Source organism: Dermacentor variabilis, chromosome 8 (assembly GCF_050947875.1).
Source record: "Dermacentor variabilis isolate Ectoservices chromosome 8, ASM5094787v1, whole genome shotgun sequence".
Lineage (NCBI taxonomy): Eukaryota > Metazoa > Arthropoda > Arachnida > Ixodida > Ixodidae > Dermacentor > Dermacentor variabilis.
Genome location: NC_134575.1, coordinates 66740469 through 66765382, shown reverse-complemented (window position 1 = coordinate 66765382; position 24914 = coordinate 66740469). Strand labels below are relative to the sequence as shown.

Sequence of the window (24914 nt, the reverse complement as noted above, 5' to 3'; positions counted from 1 at the left end):
CTAATGAGGAATCCGCCCACGGGCTTCTACCATTTCTGCTCTATCCCGGCTGCTGTCGGACGCGTCCTCAGTATTAGAGGGATGAGCAGCAGCTATTCGCACGTTTTGTGGGCAGGACTACCATAGCAGAGAAAGGCCACAAAGAACCACAGGCCCGCTGATAAGGATTATAATATTTGACATTACATGTTCATGCGTCCGATTAAATAAATAGGTATCGCATTCGCCATATGCACTGTACGTTTCCTTCTATCTCTTGCCGCAAATAACTTCGCGGTTTTTGATTAATGAACGCGGACGGAGTTGCCGTGGAAGCTAGGCGTCGAGCAGTTATGTAACTTTGCATCGCAGTATCACGAGAAGTATTAGTGCACCTCTTGTAATTCAGTTTAATAATTATTCCTTTTTCCTTCGGGTATCATTGCTTGTGCGAGCCTGACAGCTCACTGGACTGTGTGTACTTGTGCTTATAGTTCCTTGTCGGCAAGACTGTGATAAACACATTTATAAACCCATTTAAATACTGTTTGGTCTGATAAACATTGTTATTTCTCTCTCTATGCTCCCCGCGGTAGCTTAGCGGCCATGGTGTAGCGCTGCTAAACACGAGATTAAATTAAATTATGGGGTTTTACGTGCCGAAACCACTTTCTGATTATTAGGCACGCCGTGGTGAGGGACTTCGGACGTTTAGACCACCTGGGGTTCTTTAACGTGCACCTAAATCGAAGTGCACGGGTGTTTTCGCAGTTCGCCCCCATCGAAATGCGGCCGCTATGGCCGGGATTCGATCCCGCGACCTCGTGCTTAGCAGCCCAACACCATAGTCACTAAGCAACCACGGCAGATTGCGGGATGTAATCACGGCCACGGCGGCCGCATTTCGTTAGGGGCGAAGTGCAAAAACGACCGTGTCCCGTGCATGGGGGCACATTAAGAACCCCAGGTGGTCAAAATTAATCCAGGGTACCCCACTACGGCATGCCTCATAATCAGAGCGTGGTTTTGACACGTAAAACCCAAGGATTAAATTTGCTTTCTCCGCTATAGGGCTCGAGTTATAGGGACACTGCATCCCTGCGAAAACTTACAACGCAAAAGAATGCAGACGCACGCAGTATACAGATATACAATTCGCACTTCAATAATAGTGTTACTGGTGCGAATGGGAGGGGGTAGGGGATAAATCATTATTTTCGGAACCCCTGTCCAGTTTTCCCATCAAGTTCGTTCTTGCTATCAAATTCCATCCTTTTGCACTGTAATAAATATATAATTTTAAGCGGATGGCCACTAGGAATGGCATTACGTTAGTGTCTTCGGCGCCGAGCAAACTGGCTAGGTTGTGCAAAAACATCACAAGAGAGAAAAAAAAAGATGCGAGTAGTAGCTGTCCAAAAAAGCATAATACTTTTTTCACAAAAAGTGTGCATCGTCAATCGTGTATCACATATACTTCCCTCATGTGGACTGTCCTATGTTGGCCAGACAGGTCGTTGTATCAATGATCGCTTGCGTGAGCATTGCTATTTGCTTCCTACTGGTACAGGAGGGAAACATACCCTTGCACTGCAAGAAATTACGAATGCCGACCACTTGTTGATAGTGTATCTAGTGTGGGGAAAGAGCGCAGACAACTGCAAAAAGAAATGAACGAGGTGTTGGAATGCCAACAGTCTTCGAAGAAAGTGTGCTGACTTTCGTAAACTGCTTCTGCAACACAACTTTCCAATACTTTGCATTCAAGAGGCGGGAATCAATGACGACTTTCGCATCTCAAATTATGTGATACCATACAAGACTTCTCGTCAAGGTGCTGTTAGCAGAGTGCTCCTGTGCGTCAGAAAAGACCTACCATCTTATGAAATTAAGTTCAGTGACTCAGACTTCCCGGAATTCATCGCATGTAAACTATCTTTTGGCAAGCTCGGCATAACAGTGATTAATCTATATCTACAACCTTCAAAAAGGATTTCAGCAGAAACGCTAGTGGATATCTTCAAAATAGCTCATTATAATGTATTTATATGTGACGACTTCAATCCACACATCACCTGGGGCAGTGATCATTGTGATGCACGTGGTAACGTTATTGAGTGCGCCATAGATAAATGCAACTTGACTGTTTTAAACGATGGGTCGGCAACATTTCTTCGTGGGTATAATTATTCAAGCTTCATAGATGTTACCCTGTGTTCACATGATCCAGTGAATGGTGTGGGATGGACAACAGATATGGAAACGCGCGGAAGTGATCATTTTCCCATCCTTGTAAATCACCCTAGCATGCACTATGATATGAGGCGTTACAGCAGACTAACCAACTGGCAAGCTTTCCGGTACCGCCTAACGGATGAAATTAATCAACATGCAACAGTGGAAAGATTTATAGAACTTTTGCAGGATAACATGAACATACGCACAAAGAAGGTCTCAATTCCAAAAGATTATGCTGCATTTGACGCAGAGTGTAAACACCTAAAAGCCATCAGACGCCGATCCGAAAGAGCGTACCGACGCAGCGGAAATTTAATAGCACACAGAAACGCTCAGAAAATAGACAAAGTAATGCGGAGACGCATGGAAAATTTAGGCAAACGGCGCTGGCGCGATTTCTGCGGCACGCCGTCTCCTCACACGGCTGTCCCACGAATTTTTCTAGTAATTCGTTCTTTAAGCGGACCTGTAACACAGAGCTTCCCATTTCGTGCTCTCGCTGTAGCTCGGGACGCGTGTGAGATAATAGTCGCAGATGAATTTTGTGAGCTTATTTCCAGACCTGCTTTTTCATCGCAATGTGCACAATTTTATATTTCAGTAGTGTTAGCTAAGCAGAAAATTACTGCTTGCTACTGGGCCCAACATCCTCAATTAGATCATACTTTCACATTAAGCGTGCTTCAATGTGCAGTTGCATCATGTCGCCAAATGTCTGCTGCTGGGCCGGACGGCATTACGTACAATATGCTAAGAAACCTCGGACCGACAGGTACAAATTCTTTCTTAGACATCTATAATAATTTATGGATAGAAGAAATTGTACCCGACTCTTGGAAAGTCGCTCGAATCATACCAACTATAAAACCGGGTAAGACGACAAGTTGTTTATGGAAAGTAATGGAGAAAATAATTGACGCGCGACTTCAATGGTGGTGTAATGAAACGGATGTGTTGTCCAACTATTTAGTAGGTTTTAGGAAACAGACGCACAATCTCCCTGTTGCCTCCCTGTCGCCAAAGCGAACGCTGGCTTGTGCCTGGGAGAGCTGCCCGGTGTAGCTGCGCAGCATCACGCCCGAAGCCTCGACGGACACGCCGGGGAAAGTACGCTTGAAGAGTTTCTCGGCCATTACTGACACGCTGGCCCCTGTGTCCAGCTCCATAGAAATGGGGTGCCCGCAGATTTCGACGGTCAGCATGTATGGCGGCACAGACGACGGTACAAAGCCTGTGTGCCACATGTCGAAAATCGGCGGGTCCTCGGCCACGAGGTGGAGCCTGGCCGAGGAAGAACTTGAGCTTCCTGCCGCATGCCTCCGCCGCATACCCTTGCGACGGCTACCCTGGCCGCGGGCTTGTTGTACCTGGGCTTGAATCAGGCTGCTGCTTGCGGTTCGTCCTCCCCCTTCGGCATACACGTGCCAGTTGCCCAGTTTTCCCGCACGTAAAGCATTGTGCTTGAAAGAACTGGCACTGTGAAGGGGAGTGGGAACCACCACAACGACCGCAGGTACTGCTCTTTGTCGCGAACTTGTTGACCGCCGCTTCCGCCGACGGTGAGCCAGTCGCACGGGAAATCTCGCCGGCGTCCTTGGCGGCAGCTTCCATTGCCAGCGCTGCCTTCGCGGCGTAGTCCAGCAACGGGTCGGGAAGCTCCAGGAGTCACGTCTGCATGGCGTGGTTGTTGATTCCGCAGACGAAACGGTCCCGGAGCAGCGAGTCCAGTTGGTCCCCGAAGGCGCAGGCACTCGCTACCCCTCGTAGCGCAGCAACGAATTGCCCGAGGGTCTCTCCTTCCCGGCGGCTCCGGTTGTTGAAGCGGAAACGCTCCATTAGTGTGGACGGTGCTGGGTTAAACTGCGAGCGCAGTATGGCAAGCAGCTCACCCAGCGTCTTAACGTGCGGTGTGGCTGGCTTGAGAAGGTCGAGCAAGAGGCTGAAGACGCGAGTCCCGCAGCTGGCCAGGAAAATGTCCCGCTGTTTGGCCTCGGGTGTGTCGTTTGCCCGGAAGAACACGTGGACTTGCTCCTCGTAAATTTGCTAGGCGGACCCAGCTCCCTCGAACGGCTCGAGCCTTCCGTACAGCGGCATGGCGGCAGCAACGGGGGGCGGTGTTTCGCCGCTCGCGGCGGCGTGGGACGCTCCGTAGGTACTCGTCGCCAGAGACACGAGGATACCATCCTCGTCGCCAGTGTCACGATCCACCCCGGGTCGTGAACAAGGGAGGGCTTGTGGCACCCTCCGTTAGACGGACGCTTCGCAGCGTGGTGGTGCTGAACGATGACTGACCGGCGAGCAGCCGTGCTCGTCGGTGTTTATTGTGGTGCGGTGACCAATGTTGCCTGCCGAGCTTTAGCAGGCCACCGAGCTTGGCGGGCGAACCAAGATTATGCCCGAGGGGGCGTCACATACTTGCTACATAGATATAGATTAGATTAGTATAGTATAGTGTAGCAAGTATGTGACGCCCCCTCGGGAATAATCTTGGTTCGCCGGCCATGCTCGGTGGCCAGCTAAAGCTCGGCAGGCAACATTGGTCACCGCACCACAATAAACACCGACGAGCGCGGCTGCTCGCCGGTCAGTCATCGTTCAGCTATAGAGGCTAGAACCTTCTAGCCTCTATAGTTCAGCACCACCACGCTGCGGAGCGTCCGTGAACAAGGGAGGGCTTATGGCGCCCTCCGCTGCTCCGGCTCCCGCTGCGTGGGATATACCACTTTTGTCGGCGCCTGTACATCATGTACACGACGCGTCTGGCCGTCTGACACTTACAGATCAGGTTTACATGATCACCACCTGTGCTCGGCGCTGTTTTTGTGCTTAAGCGTTAGTTGTTTTACTGGGCACAAGTTCGCCCAAATGAGTCCGTTTTCTTACTCGCAGTTGTGCCAACTGTTGTTCTTAACCCTCACTAGACAATGCGACATCTATTGCTTCCGCACGCACGCACACTGTCCTTCAAGAACCACAAATTAGGATATAGTTAAAGACTGATGACAGGCGGTTTTGGAGGAGAAATGTCTGTTTTTATTGAACTTCAAGTATGTTTTAGTCAACGCCATATACGTTTTCTCGTTGATGCGCTGAAATGTATTCTAAGCTATCCAAGTATAGTTCGCAGATATGAGAGCGGGCTTAAGACTAAATACACAAATATCATCCACATAATTCATTTGTTGCCTTGATAACGACATGAAAACAATTATTAATCTGTAAAGCTTTGGTTTGGGCTAGCTGGTTCACAATGAAAATAGAGGCAGGGCAGCGCGGCAAAACTAGCACAAAGGGAGACGTAAGCAGGACTGCGTTCGTCCTGTTAACGTCTCCCTTCTTTGTCTGTCTGATTGCACACTTCCCCACCGATTCTTTCCTGTAGTAAAAAATTCAGAATTACAATTCTGATAGCGCTCTGGTTTATTAGTAATTTGCAGATAAATGTGGCACTAGATTGTGCGCACGGAAAATTATCACTTGTCAAATACCTCACTTAAAGTATATTGCTTACTGGGTCTCCCACGCGAGGACGTTTGATCGGCTTAGAAAAACATTGAAAGTGTTATATTAGAAAAAAAACTTTTAATCAGAAAAACAATGGTTAGAAATATAATAACGACACATAACAAAATACGTAACAAAATACAGCTTGCTAATAGGCAACAATGAACAATTTCAAGTGTTGATAAGACTAGAAAGAAATGATGACATGACATCCAAAACTACTGCATCACAAAAAGCTAGTTTTAGACAAGCAGAAATAATTTTTTCAGGGCACACAGCTTTTGTAAGTAGTTTAAGCGCTTATGTATTTTACACCCCCCCCCCCCCCCCCCCCCCCCCCCGCTGTCTTGCTCGGGCCGTCATTGCTGAAGCAAACATCATTGCTAATGCTTTCAATTTCCACTGTTACCAATGGCCACTGTTAAAAATCATGAAGCTATTTACGGTGATGCCTCCATTTCATATTGTAGGGGACGTATTAAAGTTGTGTACGCATGTCGCAGCAGCCTGGTGAAGAAGACCGGTGCTACTACCATCGACGCTTCGGGCACAGACCACGACATTGTCGACAACCCTGCTTCCGCTGGACATAAGGGAAACAGCGACGGCAGCTCATAGACACGGCTGCTAGCTGCCAAACTGGAGGCCGTTGCATCTTCGTCACCGACCAAATTACAAAGCAACGGTTCTTTGTCGACAGCGGTTCCGACATTTGCTGCTACCCACGAGGCCATCTTCAAGGTACCCGTCTTCCTACGTCTTTCGAGCTCAACGCGGCAAACCGGTCCACAATCAAGACTTACGGCTCACTCGGCCTGCACCTCCAGCTTAAAAACCTACGTCGTGACCTTCATTGGAATTTTGTCATCGCCGACGTCATCGAGCCAATCATCGGCTCAAACTTTCTGGCGCACTACAACCTCCTTCCGGACTGCCGCCACGACCGTCTCATCGACGCGACAACGGGACATTCTTCACCAGGACAGCGAACGACTAGCCACCAGCCAAGCATCAAAGTACTCGGTGTTGAAAATCATTCACCGTGCCACGCCATCCTCGCCGAATTTCCCGGTTTGACGCGCCCTAGCGGGTTGCCACGTGATGTGCAGCCCACCACTGTGCACGATACATCCGTGCACGCACATTTTTCTCCGCGACGACACCATCCGCCGGCCTTTCCAGCCACCTTACAGCGGACCCTACATAGTTCTCCGTGACGACGACAAATCGTTCACCCTGCGCATTAACGGGAACGATGTCTGCCTCTATATCGACCGGCTGAAGCCAGCATACATCGATTCCGCCAAACCAGGAAATACCAGTGCACCCACAGGCGTCCGTCCCTGACCCCCGACATCGCAGCCTGCTTCTGTCACTACACGCTATGGACGTCGGGTACACTGCACATATTTTTACAAACCGAGGGCTCTCATATACCGCGCGGGGGGGGGGGGGGGATGATGTGGCCACACACTCTGCGCATATTTCCGCGCAGCCTCCACCTTGTTAACATCCGACCCAGCGCAACACGGCTACACGCTGGACTGCGTTACCGATAAAACATAGCACCACCGCTGCGTCACCCGAGGTATGCGTCACCGACTGTGGCTACAAAAACAGGCTGCCCGGCTGGGAAGAGTTGCTTCTTTTTCCTTCCGCCACCGAGACGAGCCTAGCGTTGGTATGCTCGACCGCTGCCATTCCTAATCGAATAAGCAGTTACGTTTTATGTTGGGATTCGTGCTTCAGCAGAAACGACATCCCACATACTAACTGAATTAACGAGCGTGGTGTTACGCACGCCCAAGCAAACATGAACACATCTCACTCGATGCCCGAGAAATCTCGCTGGCTGAACGCTGCAGCTAGAAAGGGCCGCAGCAGCAGCGAGTTAGTTGACCTTCTTGCTACGACTCGCATCAGCGCGAACTCAGCTGCAAAAACAGAGCGCGCGGACACTGTACCCGTCGCAGATAGCGTTCAAGATACAGCGGCTCCGGTAAGCGCGCTCGGCCGCCCGGGCCGCCCGGAGAAGAACGCCTCCCCCCCCCCCCCTCGAGCCTTGCACGCGACGGAAGGCGGCGCGCTTCCTCCCCGCTTGCCGCCATTGCGTGCGCGAGATCGAGGCGCGATCGGCGAGTCAACCTCGCACGCTTTCACTCTCGCATACAGCATATGGCGCGCGGCGACGATTTCACCTTGGCCTTTAAGTGCACGTAATGGCGACGCCGATGCTAGAAATGTGCCTGGAGTGCCCATGCGATTGCTATCGCAATAAAAGAACAGCAAAAAAGACAGACATGAAAAGAAAAAAGAAAAGGCGCCGCGGAACTTCTAGGTAGGCAGCACCGCTGGTGCGGACGCACGCTATGACTTAAATGCAGACCACTTACCGTCCATTATAGCGCGGGAAGTAAACGAACACCGACGTAATGAAAGAGTTGTCGCACTTTCTTCGAAGTCGCTTCTGCGCTTTCCAAAACTCTTCCAAAGCGGCGGGCCCTGTACGTTGCAACTGGCGGGTATGATGATGACGATGGTGGTCGCTGATGGAATTACGTTTGAAAGAATTGCGGTGGCGACAGTTTCCTAGCTTGCGTCAGCTAACTGGGCGTTAATATATCTATCGCATGCTGGCATTTAGTCGATATCTATACATTATTTTATGCTATGCGTTTTTAAAAAACGCTCTATTAATCTGCGTACGAAGCCTACCGCTTGGCGGCTGCAAATGCTATTGGCCTCGAGCTCCGCCACTGGAAAAGCTGGCGCCACCGTCGGCGTGACGTGTTAGGAGGGATCACGTGGACATAGCGGCCGCGTCGGCTGCTTCGGGCGCGCCGAAGCGAGCTGAAAACGAGTTTAAATTCCCTCGTACGCTGCGGTCCTCATGTAGTGGCGAAATTTTCCCGCTTCGAGTGTCTCCTTTACAACGCTTCAAAGCACTACAATAGGTAGTGGCTGCCTTTGAAGGCGCGCAACATGGTAGGCTACTCCTCGGTTCCGCAGGGCCGGCCGCAGGTAACGGAGGCCGGTGTCAGCCTTATTCACAAGTAGCCGCAGGACAAGAAGCTGCGTGAAGCTTGGCTCGCGAAACATAAAACCGGCAAACAGTCATCGGCTACAACTCGGGTATGCAGGAAGCACAGACGCGAGGAAGATTTCTGCTACGTCGCCCGGTCTGCGATGTTCTGAAAACCGCGCACTGAGGCGTTTGCCCGAGTCCGCTGCCCGACTAATGTCATGACGGTTTGGTATATGAACTTGTCGATGCTATAGATGCTCGCAAGTTCAGTGGAGTGGAAAGGCAGCGGTAAGAAGCACATTTAAAAAAAGCATGGCATATGGTCATGTTTGTGTTATGAATTAATGCACTGGATTACAAAAAAGGAGCAGCGGGAAATTGCACGCTGAGAACACCGATAAACATACAGTGCGACGCAACTCGAGAAATAATATTGAAAGGTCAAAGAATTTAGAAGAAAAAAAGATTGAATCGTCGCGACGGGACATCACAGTCCCCGTAGGCGTCGAAGTCTCTACAATGAAATTATTTTTGAACAGGTCTGATAGCGCCCACGCAACAATGGTTGCTTGTATACTGTCAAATGCTCATATTCTGCGGCCTAAAGCTCATGGCACGGTGCGAAAACGCGCGCGCGGAGAAAGCGACACAGTGCGCGGACAAGCATGCAGACGCGCAGCTGGTCGCTGCGAACCTGTGCGATCGCTTCATTGAGGCTTCATTCTACTACGCTCCATTTAGTTATACAAACACTATAAGAACATATTTCACAGTTTGCTCTCAGCGTTTACCTACCTATCACGCAAGAAGCCGGTTCGGGAGACTCCATCGTGGCGACCGCGCGCAGTGGCGTTCACTGTACGTATTCGGTAAGGAGATAGCGTCTGTAAACGATTGTGTGCTTTCAGTTTGCCCAAGATTATTATTTAGACAGTAAGAAACTTCTCTCGTTTCAAAAGTATTTATAGAAATGTCCGCGAGAGCTCGCGCGTGGTGTTTTCAGTGAGCGCTGACAGCAAAACTTATGAGGAGCGCGCCGCATGATCCCTCATACTACGCCAGCGAGGCGCTTCCGATAGATGGCGACTCTGTAACTCCTCGCTATTGGCCTCGAGCTCCACCACTGGAAAATCTGGCGCCACCGTCGGCGTGACGTGTTAGGAGGGATCACGTGGACATAGCGGCCGCGTCGGCTGCTTCGGGAGCGCCGAAGCGAGCTGAAAACGAGTTTAAATTCCCTCGTACGCTGCGGTCCTCATTTAGTGGCGAAATTTTCCCGCTTCGAGTGTCTCCTTTACAACGCTTGAAAGCACTTCAATAGGTAGTGGCTGCCTTTGAAGGCGCGCAACATGGTAGGCTACTGCTCAGTGCCGCAGGGCCGAACGCACGTAACGGAGGCCGGTGTCAGCCTTATTCACACGTAGCCGCAGGACAAGAAGCTGCGTGAAGCTTGGCTCGCGAAACATAAAACCGGCAAACAGTCATCGGCTACAACTCGGGTAAGCAGCAAGCACAGACGCGAGGAAGATTTCTGCTACGGCGCCTGGTCTGCAATGTTCTGAAAACGCGCACTGAGACGCTCGCCCAAGTCCGCTGCCCAACTAATGTCATGACGGTTTGGTCTATGAACTTGTCGATGCTATAGATACTGGCAAGTCGAGTGGAGTGGAAAGGCAGTGGTAAGAAGCACATTTAAAAAAAGCATGGCGTATGGTCATGTTTGTGTTATGAATTAATGCACTGGATTACAAAAAAGGAGCAGCGGGAAATTGCACGCTGAGAACACCGATAAACATACAGTGCGACGCAACTCGAGAAATAATATTGAAAGGACAAAGAATTTAGAAGAAAAAAAGATTGAATCGTCGCGACGGGACATCACAGTCCCCGTAGGCGTCGAAGTCTCTACAATGAAGTTATTTTTGAACAGCTCCGATAGCACCCACGCAACAATGGTTGCTTGTATACTGTCAAATGCTCATATTCTGCGGCCTAAGCGAAACAGTGCGCGGACAAGCACCCAGACGCGTCGGTCGCTGGGAATCTACGCGATCACTGCATTGAGGCTTCGTTCTATTACGCTCCATTTAGTTATACAAACACTATAAGAACATATTTCACATAGCTTGCTCTCAGCAATACTTTGTTAAGCGCAAGAAGACAGACACAAGAAAGACGACAGGACAAGGCGCCTTGCTCTCAGCGTTTACCTACCTTTCACGCAAGAAGCCGGTTCGGGAGACTCCATCGCGGCGACCGCGCACAGTCGCGTTCACTGTACGTATTCGGTAAAGAGATAGCGTCTCTAAACGATTGTGTGCTTTCAGTTTGCCCAAGATTATTATTTAGACAGTAAAAAACTTCTCTCGTTTCGAAAGTACTTACAGAAATGTCCGGGAGAGCTCGCGCGTGGTGTTTTCAGTGAGCGCTGGAAGCAAAACCTATGAGGAGCGCGCCGCGTGATCCCTCATACTTGCCAGCGAGGCGCTTCCGCTAGATGGCGACTCCGTAACTCCTCGCCGCCAATATGTATGCGTTTGTCCCCTAGACATGCCGGCATTGCGCAGTGTGGTCGAGTTGGTTTACGCTCCGCCGCTCGCTGCCCGTGCGGTGAGACAGTGGGCACGGATGGCCCATTTGGTGATCGCGGTGTGTGAAGGGCAGTTCTGACTGGTATTGTATAAGTCGCGGGTTGCTTTTTTCGTCGGGAAGATTGGATTTTTTACAAGCACTGCTCCAGGAGGGCTCATATGTAGCCGGCAAACGGAGGCCCCAGGAGAGCACCTGAGGTTATAATAAAGCAGGCGGCGAAGGATCTCCAGGGCAGCAAAGAGGCAGTAGGGGGGGTCAAAGCTGGTAATAGGGCTGCCCGTGGGCTGGGGCCGTGGAGGCCGAAGCGTTGCAGGGGGTGTCCGCATGAAAAATTGGCTGTCCGCTGTCGCGGACAGCCGATCTTATACACCCCTGGCACTGGCAGGCCTCGGCGAGCCCCAGCCCACATACCAGTACGGTTTCTAGCTTTAGTGTCCCCGTTGCCGTTTGGTATCCTGGAGGCGCCGCCAATAATGCGAAATAATGACACGTTGTTACAATTAGTAAAAAAAAAACACGATTGAATAAATATTGGGGGCGTGCTCCACCACTGGAAAAGCTAGCGCCTCCGTCGTCGTGAAGTGGCATGAGGGATCACGTGGACACAGCGGTCGCGTCGTCTGCTTCGGAAGCGCCGAAGCGAGCTGAAAACGAAAGTTTAATGTCTCACCTGCGCCGCGGTTCTGATTTAGTGGTGAGGCTTTACCGCCTTGGATGTCTGCTTGACAACATTTGAAAGTACTATAATAGGTAGTGGCTGCCTTTGGAGGCGTGTAGCATGGTAGGCTACTCCTCGGTGCCGCAGTACCGGACCCACGCAACGGAGCCCGCTGTCAGCCTTATTCACACGTAGCCACAGGGCAAGGAGCTGCGTGAAGCTTGGTTGGCGAAACTTAGAACCGGCACACAGCTATCGGCTACAACTCGAGTGTGCAGCAAGCACAGACGGGAGGAACATTTCTGCTACGGCGCCGGGACTGCGCCATGTTCGGTGAGTAGCAGAAAACGCGCACTGAGACGCTCGCCCGCGCCCGCTGCCCGGCTAATGTCATGAAGGTTTGATCTATGAACTTGTTGATGCTAGATACTGGCAAGTTCACTGGAGCGGGAAGGGAGCGGTAAGGCGCACATTAAAAAAAGGCACGGTATATGGTCATGTTTGTGTTATAAATTAATGCAGTAGATTACGAAAAGCACGCAGAGGGAAATCGCACGCGGAGAAGACCGATAAACATACAGTGCGGCGCAACTTGAGAAATAATATTGAAATGTTCAAGAATTTAGAAGACAAAGAAAGATTGAATCGTCGCGACGGCACGTCATAGTCGCCGTAGCTAGGCGTCGAAGTCACTATAACGGAATTATTTTGCAGAGTTCTGATAGCGCCCACTCAACAATGGTTGTTAGTGTACTGTTAGATGGTCATATGCTGCGGCCTAAAGCTCACGGCATGGTGCGAAAACGCGCTCACAACGAAAGCAAAACATTGTGCGCGGACATGCTTGCAGACACGCAGTCGGTCGCTGCGAACCCGTGCGATCACTGGACTGAGGCTCCGTTCTGTTATGCCCCATTTGGTTATACAGACAGCCCACTATAAGAACATATTTCACCTAGTTGACTCTGAGCATCTGCCTACTTTTCACGCAAGAAGCCGGTTTGGGAGACTCCATCGCGGCGACCGCGCGCAGTGGCGTTCACTGTACGTATTCGATAAAGAAATAGCGTCTGTAAATGATTATGTGCTTTCAGTTTGCCCATGATTATTATATCGACAATCAAAAACTTCCCTCGTTTTGACAGTACCTACATAAATGTCCAGGAGGGCTGCCGCATGGTGTTTTTATTGATCACCATAAGCGAAACCTATGAGGAGCGCGCCGCGTGATCCCTCATACTACGCAAGTGAGACGCTTCCGACAGATGGCGACTCCGTAACTCCTCGCCGCCAATAGGTAAGTCCAGCCGCCAACTTGGGGCGCTAAATTCAGCACTACCACGCCCCGCGACTTCTGTAACACAAATTAGAACTTTGCCTCTGAAGGTACGTTGCACAGACTTTCTCGCGCCTGTGCACTAGTGCTAAGTCAGTCATCGTCACCGGCGGCCTTTCAGCCACTTGCGTTCAACCGCCGTTGCTAAGGCATTCTGCCTTCTAGATTTTCAAAACAGCCGGCCCGGGCTCTACTACGGCATCAAGACGGCATCTACTACGGTCGCCACTACTCCCGCAGAAACATCTGTGATGTTCTTTACAGGTCACATCGCCGTAAGGCACGAGAAAGCTATGATCCGCCGCAACTGACTTAGCACGAGCGCAGCAGGTGCGAGACAGTCTGTCCGACACGGCGGTCGCCAAATCGGGCGTCAGTGCCCGCTGCATGACCCGCTCCTTCACCTGTTTTACCGCGCTGGCTGCCAACGCCCGAGCGTAAACAAACTCGACCCCACTCCGCAATGCCGGCACGCCTAGGGACAAACGCCTACAACACACGCTAAAAAACCACCTCCGTAGTGACTAGGCCGAGGAGCAAAAGGCCCCACATTTTCTCTCTCATGTCAGCTTTTACTCGCGCCTGCGCACAAACGGCTGGCGATCCCTCAAATGAGCGTCTCGTCTGAAGGTCTCAATCTCTCAATGGTATCGCTTTCCGATTGTTGGCGCGGGACAGCGGAAGCATGTTCACCGGAAGTAGGGGACGGCGCTAGCTTGCCAGCCAGTGTAGAGTTACTGTATGTGCTACCTAGCATATACAGTAACTCTAAGCCAGTGAGATGCGCATACATGTAAACGGAGGTGCATCAGCGGAATACGATACGGCAAGGTAATACAGTACGCTTCTACCGTATTCATGTAAGGGCGAGGGTGGTGCCACCATAGCGCATCCGCGGTTGTCTCGTAACTAGAGACAGCGATGCGGCTGGCAATGTCGGTGCACAACATCATTTCTCTGTGTCAGTCAACCCGTACTTCTTCGGCGGGTATCAGCGCTTGCGTGGGTATGAGCGTGGCTCTGTTTGAGTTAAAATAACTCGGGCTGCACGCCATTGCAGTGGAGGTGAATATCTCGGGGCATGTAATCAGCCCCGTCATGTTCTGTAGGTCCGTCATCAAGGGCACTGGGAGCGCCGACGAATGGTCGTGTTTCGTGGCAGACCCAGGCTAGAGTTGAATAAAGCGACGTCTTATCTCCCCGGGGTTCTCCTTTGGGTCAGGCAAAGAGCGCAGTCTGGTAACACCCGTGATCCGACGTATCCGCTGTGGCGTTACGTGCAAATGGTGCAAATGGTGCAATGGTGCAAATGAATGGCACCGAAGACCTCAGCGAATCCTTCATAATCCAATTGTCTTCTCCGCTGGGGCAGGCCTTGAGTTTTCGAGACGAAAGCTGTTGGCAGTTCCCTGCTTTGGTCATCCTGGAGAGCGAGGACTGCGCCTGCAACATACGGGGATACTTCGCACGAGAGAAGTAGTGGTTTGGTTGTGTCGTAGTGCGCGAGAAGGGTCTTTCGCAGCAGAAGGTCATTACCCTATGGAAAGTCGTGATATGTCGCGGTTCCAAGTGGCCTTGTGTACTCGTTGCTATCAGTTCATATGACTAAGTCTTTCACTCGTGTTCTCGGTTTTATATATGGGAACAAGTCGCACTATGATGCCATTCCTGGGGACAACTGAAACGCTGCCTTTGATGTTGGTTTTGTGAGATCTCTGATGGTATCTATAAGGTTTTTTTCATCTGTCGCTGTCACACCGTTATAATCGATCTCGTGGCCCAGAAAGGCAACCTGAGACGTTCCAAATAATCACTGGTTTATTTTAGCCCGTAATGTTTGCGCAGTACTGAAAGTTATCAGAACAAGGACGCCTCAATCTGCGGTAATGTTAACTTTTAAAGGAAACACAGCTGTTTAGCATTCAGGCCAGCAAATTTAAGAATTTCTCAACTTGAGTGCCGATCAAGTCTGGGGTCCTTGATGCTCTAGGCAGGCATTTCTGGATATATTCGCGTGTGTGTGTGTGTGTGTGTGTGTGTGTGTGTGTGTGTGTGTGTGTGTGTGTGTGTGTGTGTGTGTGTGTGTGTGTGTGTGTGTGTGTGTGTGTGTGTGTGTTTGTGTGTGTGTGTGTGTGTGTGTTTGTGTGAAAGAAGGCAGGAATGCTAACCAGTCAAGAGTCCGGCTGGCTACCCTACGCGTTGGGCGAAAGGGAATAGAAAGAAGAGAGAGTGTGAGAGAAAGGAAGAAGACGTGCACGGCATTTGTGGATAATAAAGAATATTTGGCAGCTTTCTCTCCACCTATGCGCTGTAACAAGGGTTCGGAATGCTAATTAGGTGTTTTCTATAAAAATACATTATACTACACTGGTTCATTACAATTTGAGCAAGTCCTTTTGTCAGGTGATGGAGTTTAGATGAGAGTTATTCACAATCACACCATTAGCGCCGGCCCTACTCAGCAGTCAACGCAACCGAGGAAAATCGTCATCCCCTAGAAAGTCCATATCACTCGAGGGCAGCCTTGGAAACGGAGACAAACCGCCGAAGCGAGTCCAGGGGCTGTCAGCGACATTGGCAGGTCGCAGGGTGGTGTTGAATTCACCTTCCTGCATGATCCTCGCTAAACGCTGAGGCCTATTCGTGATTATGCCATCCACGCCCCTCCTGAAACAGAAGTCAACGTAGACAAGTTAGGAGACCAGTGAGAAGCAAATATTTGGGTGCATCAAAGACTATCCGTGAAATTAATTCTGATCAGCTTAAATAATGATTTACCAACATTTCTCGGGGCATTTATCGGTATCTATTAGCGAGCATGTCTCTAGTGGTAGTACGGGGGGGGGGGGGGGAGGTGCTTGAGCCTTGCCGGCTGACAATATTCGGCATACAGCGAGCCCCCTCCTTCCTGCTCTCTCTATGTTTTATGAGAGAGAGTGAGAGATTGAACGCAAAGACAGGAAAGACAGGGAGGTCAACCAGAAGAGCACCCGGTTTGCTACCCTACACGGGGGATGGGGGAAAGGGGAATAGAAAGAGGAAAGAAGGGAGAGAGTAAGCACTGAGTGCGTGTGGGAGGGACGCTATACACAGGGACATTATAAATGGTATCTTAAACCGGTGCACTACAGGTGTTGCACTAGTGCACGAATCGCTTTTCGTGCCAGTGACGTCTGTGGCCACAGTCCGAGTATCTTTGACTCGGTGAACGGTTTTCAGACCAGTCGATGGTAGCCCGCAGAGAGAGGCGCTGTACATCGTAGCGCGGGGAGGTACACAGTAGGTGCTCGATGGCTTCCTCGCGCCCACAGGAGTCGCATATCGGGCTCTCGGCCATTCCCAAACGATAGGAGTATGCGTTCGTGAAGGCCACAAGCGGCACAACAAGGTTGTTTCGCCGCGGGAAAGGCTAGATGGCAGTTGTAGCCGTAGCGTGGGGTCCAGTTTATGTAACCGGCAATTGAAGGCACTTGAACTCCAGAGATCTTGTGAAATTTTGCGTGCAAGTTCCCCGGCAGCGTCCAACCTCGCCAAAGGTGTTGGACGCGGGCTTCCAGTTGGACAACACCCTGGATCCGCCTCTGATTTCTCCCAGTGCAGATGCACTGGCAGAAAGTTGGCTTACAAAAGTTTACCTTCAATATACGAGCAACTAATGTGCCAGGAAAAGCTTAACATCAATGAGGCGCCATCATCATAAATCACAAAAATGACGCAGAACTCGTCAATGATATGTTGAAGGACTCTGGCAGAACTCGGAATCTGTCCGGACCCACTCTGGTTCACCGAGTTTGGACATTCCGTGACGCAAAGAGCTCGCGCCTGGGTTAGTACGTTTGCAACCTGTAGCACGTTTTGATCATTGCAAGAGATACAAAGCATTACATCGTATAACAAACTGCAAGCACGTGTGTGCATTGCGCTTGTACGTTACAGTGCTTCGCGTTACTAAAAGCGCCGGGTGCGTCGAATATGTTTGTTTCTTCACAGTTTCGGAGACTGACTTACATACCGCAATACACTTGTCTCTAAGGAGCGATGCTGACATGCTCTCCCGGCGAAATTTTGTAGCACTTGTATAGCTCGGTTAGAATCAACGATGCTGTGAAATATATATATATAAAAATAAACATATTCTAATCGCTCTATTGCCAGTACTGGTGCGGAATGACACTTTACAAGGACTGTCGAACGACAAGACTCGGTCAACCGCACAAAAGCTCACCACTTTCGTGAGACACACGGCCTTAAGGGGGCGGATATAAGATAAAGTCGCAGCTCTCCTCACACACAGAGAAAACAAAACGCACCACCCATAACTGGGACCAAATATATAAGGCGAATGCGTTATCAAGAAAAAGAAAAATTCCACAGCGCACTGGTTAGTTGAGCATATACTTAACCAGCTAAGCCGCTTGCGATATCTGTGCTGTGTCTGTGTGCACTTCAGCGTGGCTTTTCTGTAATTTTTTTTGCACAAATTTAGGTAGAAATTAAAAGGCGGAAGCTATGCAACGAATTTGACTGGATTTTGTTAGGTAAGCTGTTGTAAGCTACGATCGAATTGATTTGAGTTTGAGTAACTCTTTCTGTTGCTGAACTCACTGAATAGAAAGTACTTGCAACTATACTAATTGTCTTAAATTCAGGCACAGTCCCCAAAAATTGAAACGCGTACAGTAACAAGCAGCACTGGACGCCTTTCACGCGTAACACTACGACGAGCGACGTGTAATCACTCTCAAGTCAGTTTCTAAGCAAGGAGTAGTCACACGTGTAAGCTATCGAGTTTAAAAAACACAGCTGTTACAAGAAAAGGTGAATTTGGAATAGAAATGACGCATCGGAGAAGCTGCAATATTGTTCGGGTTTCAATTTTTAAGCACTCTATGTGAAATGGCGCAAACACCGAGAAAAGCCTAGTGCACGTTTGATATTTCGATTATACTCACACTCCTCCACTGATAACTTTCGTCTGTATAGGGGTTAAGGAATTACACGCGCTCGTATGCAACAACACTTTCGGGCGCTCAAATTTTGCTGGTTTCATAAGCCGTAAACGTTTGTCGGAGTTTGTCGAAAATGATCGAGTTGTGGGCTTTCGTCCGCCGAATGGCGTGAGCTCTTCTGCCTCAACGCTTTGTTTTTGTGTGAGCGTTATTCCCACGTGCTTTAGTCGAAGTAACCCCTCTCTCCCTCCGTCTATAAAGAAAGCGAGGATGTTAGTGTACGTCAAAAAAGCGGTGGTTCGTTCTCTCCGACGATACGGCCTAATATTTTTTTTTGGCCACTTGACCATTATACCTGAGCGAGCGACGAATCTGTTTCGGCAGGTCCACCGTCCATTGGTAGGCCTTCTCAACGTAGCGGCCAACTTGCTCAGAGTCACGGTTGTCGATGACGTTCTGGATCCTCGCGGCTGGCCGCAGGTAAGACAGGCAGTTTGAGATGCCGTCCCCTTGCCAGCGGTGACCTTGAATGCCGAGGTCTGTGTACAGGCTTCGTATGGTGTCCAGCTTGTCGTTGTTGCTGATATCGAACCCTGTGCGAAGAAATGTCATGAACGTAATTTTTCTCAGCAATCTACACGGTATATGTCGTAACCTTAAGCACAATGTCATCTTAAATTACATACGGGTTGAGAGTTGGCTCCACTAGTTAAGGCTTGCGTGACATTTGATGTACTAAGGCAGGAATGTAATTTTGCTGCCTCTGATACGGGTCGCATTTTCGTACAAGATAACGCTGAAGGTTGTGTCTTCTAAAGTTTGGACAGGCAACGGTTGCTTTGAGGTAATCTTAAGCTTCCAACTAGAGAGTGTGTTATTGCATGCGATTCTTGTTTTCTCGTAACGAATTGGTTGAAATTTGCTGTGCTTCGACTTCATTAGTCATCCATGCTGCGCACATTTTTTGCATTGTTTTGGCGTCCTTCAACAGTACGTCAACCTAAACTGAAATCATGTGACTGACAGCAATTCCCTGTGGTAATTCAGCCACAGGCACCGACTACGAGGTGCTCGGGTGGCTCGGGGGGCTCTAGCCCGTGCCAAATTTTACGGGGGGAGGGGGGGCAGGATCCCTCCTCCCTGCTCTCCAATTTGTCATTTTCAAGCCGGCGCCCACCGTCTAAGGTTTCCTTCAGGTTTTTCAGAAATATTCATTTGTTATTTTTTTTTCAATTGACGAAAACCTTGTTATTTAATTATTCGTGAGGCGTGATCCGCTTTCTATTAATTAGTATTTTTGCTTAATTTCTCCGAATGCTGATAACCGCGAAGGCTAATCTCATTAAAGTGGAATTTATCAATACAATCTTCACTTATAAAGCTATACGGGCAGCTACCTAGCAAGTAAATAGTTTTCCTAATGTTCACATTGCTTACAACATTTGTCTGCAAGTATTTACAGCGACTTGAAAACGTTTTATGCTTGTTTAATGATATCTTGGGAGAACTAGATCATTCACGAAGTGTACATTTAGATCTTAAGACGTACTGATAAGCTAGTTGGTAATTCATGACCTATATATAGGAGCGAATTTAAAAAAAAGACGGACGCAATAAATGAAGACACCCAAGGTATTGTGAATTTCTGTCACGGCTTCAGTTCTTGGTTTCCGTGTTTTTTAATGTGCTCTGTCTATATAACTAAGTAATATTTATTTGGAATGCGGGGAATATTACGGGTAATATTCGTGTTTTGGCTGTGTGGAGACGCTATTAAAACGCTTACAAAGTTTCCCCGCAAATGTGGCAGCAATCCTATATCTCCGCGAAACGGGTGCCATGTTATGGGTGAGGCGTACTGAAAGCTTTGCAAGCATATTTTACCAACTACATAGGCAGCTTGCAATGTCTAGAAAGAACGCAATGTGCCACAAAGTTGGCATTCGGAGGCTATAGCGGGTATACTATGCGTGATGCGTGGACAACTTTTCAGAGAGCGCCAAGTAATTACGTTAGTGCTCGAAACCGTCCTATGGCGATTTTCATCGATGTTTCCATGTTTCGCGAGGTAATGCTACGTCACACCAAGTTTACATTTGATTTAAACAGAGGGTGGTGTTAAGTGTAATGTGTGGCGAAAGTTCATGGTTTTTGGCTTGATTATGAGTTTTGCAAATAAATACTTTACCCTCTTTCTTTCTTTATTTTCATACTTTGTACGACGTTTGTAATCAGTTTATCCGATATCTTCGGTGAATTAATTGAGCTACTTCATTTATAATTTGCCAAAATGAGAGAAATGTTCTGGCAATATGTAGGCGAAGTAGGAAGTTCAGAACACGTCGGCGTGCATCTGCAACATTCTGTGTTCCGAGCGCTATATTCCTTCATCAAATGCTCGAATGCGTTGTATACTGCAGTAACTAGCTTGTTTCTCAATGTCTTGAAAGGATTCTACGTATAGACAGCGTATACAGAGAGGGCATGCACATTTAGACAACTGCCACAAGGCACCAATAAAAAAAGCTAATTAAGGAATTTTTATTAATTAGTTATTTGAAACTCACGTTACTAGCGGTAAAGTATGTCCGCCTAGAAATCGTCTGCAAAACACCACCTTCGTTGCGCTGATTACATTTTGCACAAAAAAAAAAAAGCTGTATGGTCTTAAAGATAAGTATCCTGCATAGAAAGAGAGAAATTGGGGGAGGAAGGAAGGGGTGTGGTAAAAGTCGTCGGTCCTCTCCCCCCCCCCTTCCGCCATCCCCCCTGAGAAAATAGAAAATTTCCACCTATCATTATAACTGTTTATTTTTCTATCTTCCTGGTATGCGAGTGCTTTGTTTTGTTGCTGCATAAATTATTCAGTGTTTTTCACTTATCTTCCTGCTAACGCCCATACGCAGATAGGAGTATCAGGACAGTTTACACAATGATTACCTATCTTGTCCAGCATGATCGGCGAGAAACGTGAAACGGTGTGGACTGCTCCTCGCAGCACCTCTTTGTCGGAGACGCTGGGAACGGACAGCAGGACGTTCACCGCTTGCCACGTAGGAACTGCGTGGAACGCAGGAAAGAAATCGGCAGCTGTATTTGTTTGTTTCGTTATTCACGGCATTGGATAATATAAAGGAATGTTACAGGAGTGGAAATACAGCTCACGAGAACTGATAGAGACAATTTAACATGCATCATTTCAAAGCAGCTAACAAAGCGTTGTACTTATTGCGTTGTGCATATCACGCAGTAGACATATAAACTGAATACAAAGACATCGTCGCAAGCACTGCAAAGTGCAATAAAATTAGCCGGAGACACTTAAGACTGCTTACGTGTGGGAGTGCGAAAGCATTATAGTAGCTTTTGCGAAGTGCTTTTTCCGCGTGTTCCTTGTCCGCGCAAGTTTTTCCCTGCGTTTTAACTGCGCCTCGGTGAAACTAAGTTAAAACGCGCCAAGCGTCTCAGCGCACTCGCTTGCCCGCAAGAAGTTAGTTCACAACTCGAAGGAAATTAATGCTTTTCCGCTCATGACGTGGCGCCACCTCCCACCCATTGGCTGCGCCGTCACGTGACCAACGACGGACGGTCTAGGCCACAGTGAGCCATATGACTACGACGTGACGTGCACAATGACGCACGCACTCGGCACACATTTAGTCAACCAGAACCGCGGAGCCGCCGTGGCGTCGGGGAGGCGCATGCGCGTCTCGTACCACGAAGGCCGAGGTTCGATTACCGCCCAGACCAAAGTTTCCCTCATGCTCTTTTCAATAGCACTGATATACTTTGTTTACAGGAACCTCGCTGAGAAATTTGACGTCAATTGGGGTAATTTTTTAGGTGGTCTTAGTTTTTGGCGTCGGCCATTTTTCGTGCCATTGTTCGGTCACACCGCCGACTACAACGGCAAATATTTCGCGTAATGGGGCATATGATGCTTTCGCATTAGACATAATTCGAATTACGGCTTTACCGGAGTATATAAATGCGTGTAAACTGTTAAGAATGTGGTTAAATATAGTGAACTTGTTTTAGTACGTTTTAGTAAACAGAAGAAAAGTTCCATTCTCTAATTACACCTTGAAAAACTGAACTATTGAAGGGAAAGTTTAGTGTCGTCACTGTGCAGCGTACTTCACATGATTTATCGTGTGACTTTATCGTACTCTTACTTTATTTTATCGTACTCTCTCGTGATGATACCACGTCACAGTTTAGAGGACTGTGCATAACGGAAGTGTTCTAAGCTTGTTTAGCCGCAGTATACGCCTCGTGGCATTCCTAAAGGTACTTTGAATAAGCGACACGTACACGTTTATGTATTATTATCTGCGCATTGGAGTGTTCAAGAAACATGTCATCTGCTAGGAGTGATTAGTGTTGATCTACGTTTTGGTATTTCTGGTATTAACCAGTGGAACAATTCCTATATAACTGTCCGCGTAATTCTTTCAAATAAGCAAGTGAAGGAGTCATCGCCCGCCGACGATAAACTCTTCTATATGGTTGCATTCATGCCGAAGGTTATGTACATAAATCAGACAGTATAAATATATACATACTGATAAATAAACTTACCATGGTACCAGAGGTCACGCAGAAGCTTTCGCCCGATGTCAACGCCTGCCCGGTATTTTTCTTTTTCTTCGACGTTGCCTACTTTGAGGTCCAAGAAGAGAAGCGCTAGTCGATCGCTGTATTTCGCTCCACCTGAAAGGCAGGCGTGAAATATAGTGCGAAGCCATGCATTGCAGAGCCCGTGCTTTGGCTTACGTTTATATGCACCTCATGCTGAATACTGATTTCCTTTCATTTATTTTCCCTAAAGGCAGAGCAGAGGGCATTACATAGGGAGAGGGAGGGGGCATAGTCGAAACACAAGGAACTAAAAGGTAACAACCTAAGTACAAATGTTTAGAACAAGCCCGACAGTCGAAGTAACTAAAAGAAAGGGATGATGAGCAAAACTGGTACGTAATAATCTGACAGCATCAAATTGAAGCACGGAAGTCGAGGGATTAAATGCGATGTAATAAACGGAAAGCAAAAGAAGATCACCAAAATAAGCCGGATAGGATAGGATAGGAATAAACTTTATTTGTCCAACGGTTATTGATGTTGGTGCCCGGGGATAGGCTGCCAGGGGTCCATCGCCCGAGGAAAATCGTTCGAGATCCTCGGCAACGGCCCTGGCCCGCTGGAAGGCCCACTCCTGGTCTTCGGGTGCCTCGCTGAGGAGGGCGGTTTAATTGCCATCTCTCAGCGAGGCGCCCGCTTCAGAGGATTCTGCTGTTGTATTCCCCCTTCCTCTTTGTCCTTGTTCCACGTGGCGTTGGCATTCCCAAAGCACATGGGCCATATCGGCCCGTTCGTGCTCGCACCACGGGCAGCCGGGCGACGGGTGCAGCGCGGGCCACAGGCGGTGCAGGTGGTAGGGGTTGGTGAAAGTGCCCGTCTGCAACCGTTTCAGGTCGACCGCCTGGGACCTGTCTAGGCGCCCATGGGGTTGTGGATATTTTCTTCGTTCTTTCCTATAGTGGCCAAGCACCTCTCTGTACGTTGCCGGAAACTGATTGACATCGCAGTCGGCGTCCGCGTTATCCCCAGCTCCGTCCGCCGCGATTTGTGTTGTGTTGATAACGACAGCGGCCGCTCCAGATGGGGTGGCCGCCGCCGTCGCCGTCACTCCTCCGCTGGGGTCCCGCACAACAACGTCAGCGGCTGCCCTCTGGGTGACCGCGTCGCGGCGGGTAAGCTGTCTCGCGACGAGGTGGGCGCGCTCGTTGTGGTTGGGTGGAGTGTCGGTGCGTCTTCGGTTAGCATTGTTGTTGTCATTATTGTCGCGGCTGTTGTTGTTACTGCCAAGCTCCCCGACGTGCCCGGGGAACCACTTGAGGGACTTGTTTGTAATTGTGCCGGATCCGAAGTCCCCTGCCCGGGCGTTGAGCGTGCGCGCTACATCCGCGGACACCCAACCTTTGGTGTAGTTCCGAATCGCTGATTTGGAGTCGCTGATGATGAGGTTATCCTCCGCACCTCCGTGGAGTATCGCGAGGGCTAAGGCCATCTCTTCCGCTGCTTCGGCTGACGGCAGCCTCGCTGATGCCGTGACTCGGATCGTTCATCGTTCCCTTTGTACCTACGACTTTCATGGAGAAGGCGGGCGCCGCCGTCGCCGGCCTGCCGTGTCGATGTTGCCATTGTTGCTGCTGCCGTTTTTGTCGTAGTAGTAGTAGTGATGGTGGTGCTGGTAACTGCGGTTCGTCTCGCGCATTCCCTTGTAGCGGCGGTGGTGGCCGACGTCTTTCGTCGCCAACAGAGTCACCGTCTGGCCGCGGGTACCTGGCTGCATCGACGAAGAGGACGCCTTCTCGTCTTCCATGCTTCTCGAGGATTGCTACCGCCCTGCGTATACGTCTTCGCACGTCATGCACCGGGTGCATATTATTCGGCATGTTTTCCGTCTGTATGGCGTCCCTGACTTCCGGTATCAGTGATTCCTTCAGTCCACGCGCCTCGTGATATGGAATCCCGAGCAAGTCTAGGATTCGTCTTCCCGTTACGGTGCTCGACAGCCTCTCCAGCTGCGCGATTCTCTGCGCCTCGGCGATCTCCTCGAGCGTGTTGTGT

At 49.4% G+C, this 24914-nt stretch overlaps 1 protein-coding gene across 1 annotated transcript in view; it reads right to left on the bottom strand.

Annotated features, from left to right (window-relative positions):
- Nucleotides 1–15132: 15132 nt before the first annotated feature.
- The window catches only part of LOC142591427 (uncharacterized), a 58867-nt gene continuing 49085 nt past the window's right edge, over nucleotides 15133–24914 (bottom strand). Inside the window, exons 10-13 of the mRNA XM_075703755.1 lie at nucleotides 22863–22994; nucleotides 21222–21341; nucleotides 18637–18874; nucleotides 15133–15999 (exon numbers count right to left, since the gene is read on the bottom strand). Coding sequence (XP_075559870.1) covers nucleotides 15798–15999; nucleotides 18637–18874; nucleotides 21222–21341; nucleotides 22863–22994 — 692 coding nt within the window. The 3' untranslated portion in view covers nucleotides 15133–15797. The remainder of the gene's footprint in view (nucleotides 16000–18636; nucleotides 18875–21221; nucleotides 21342–22862; nucleotides 22995–24914) is intronic.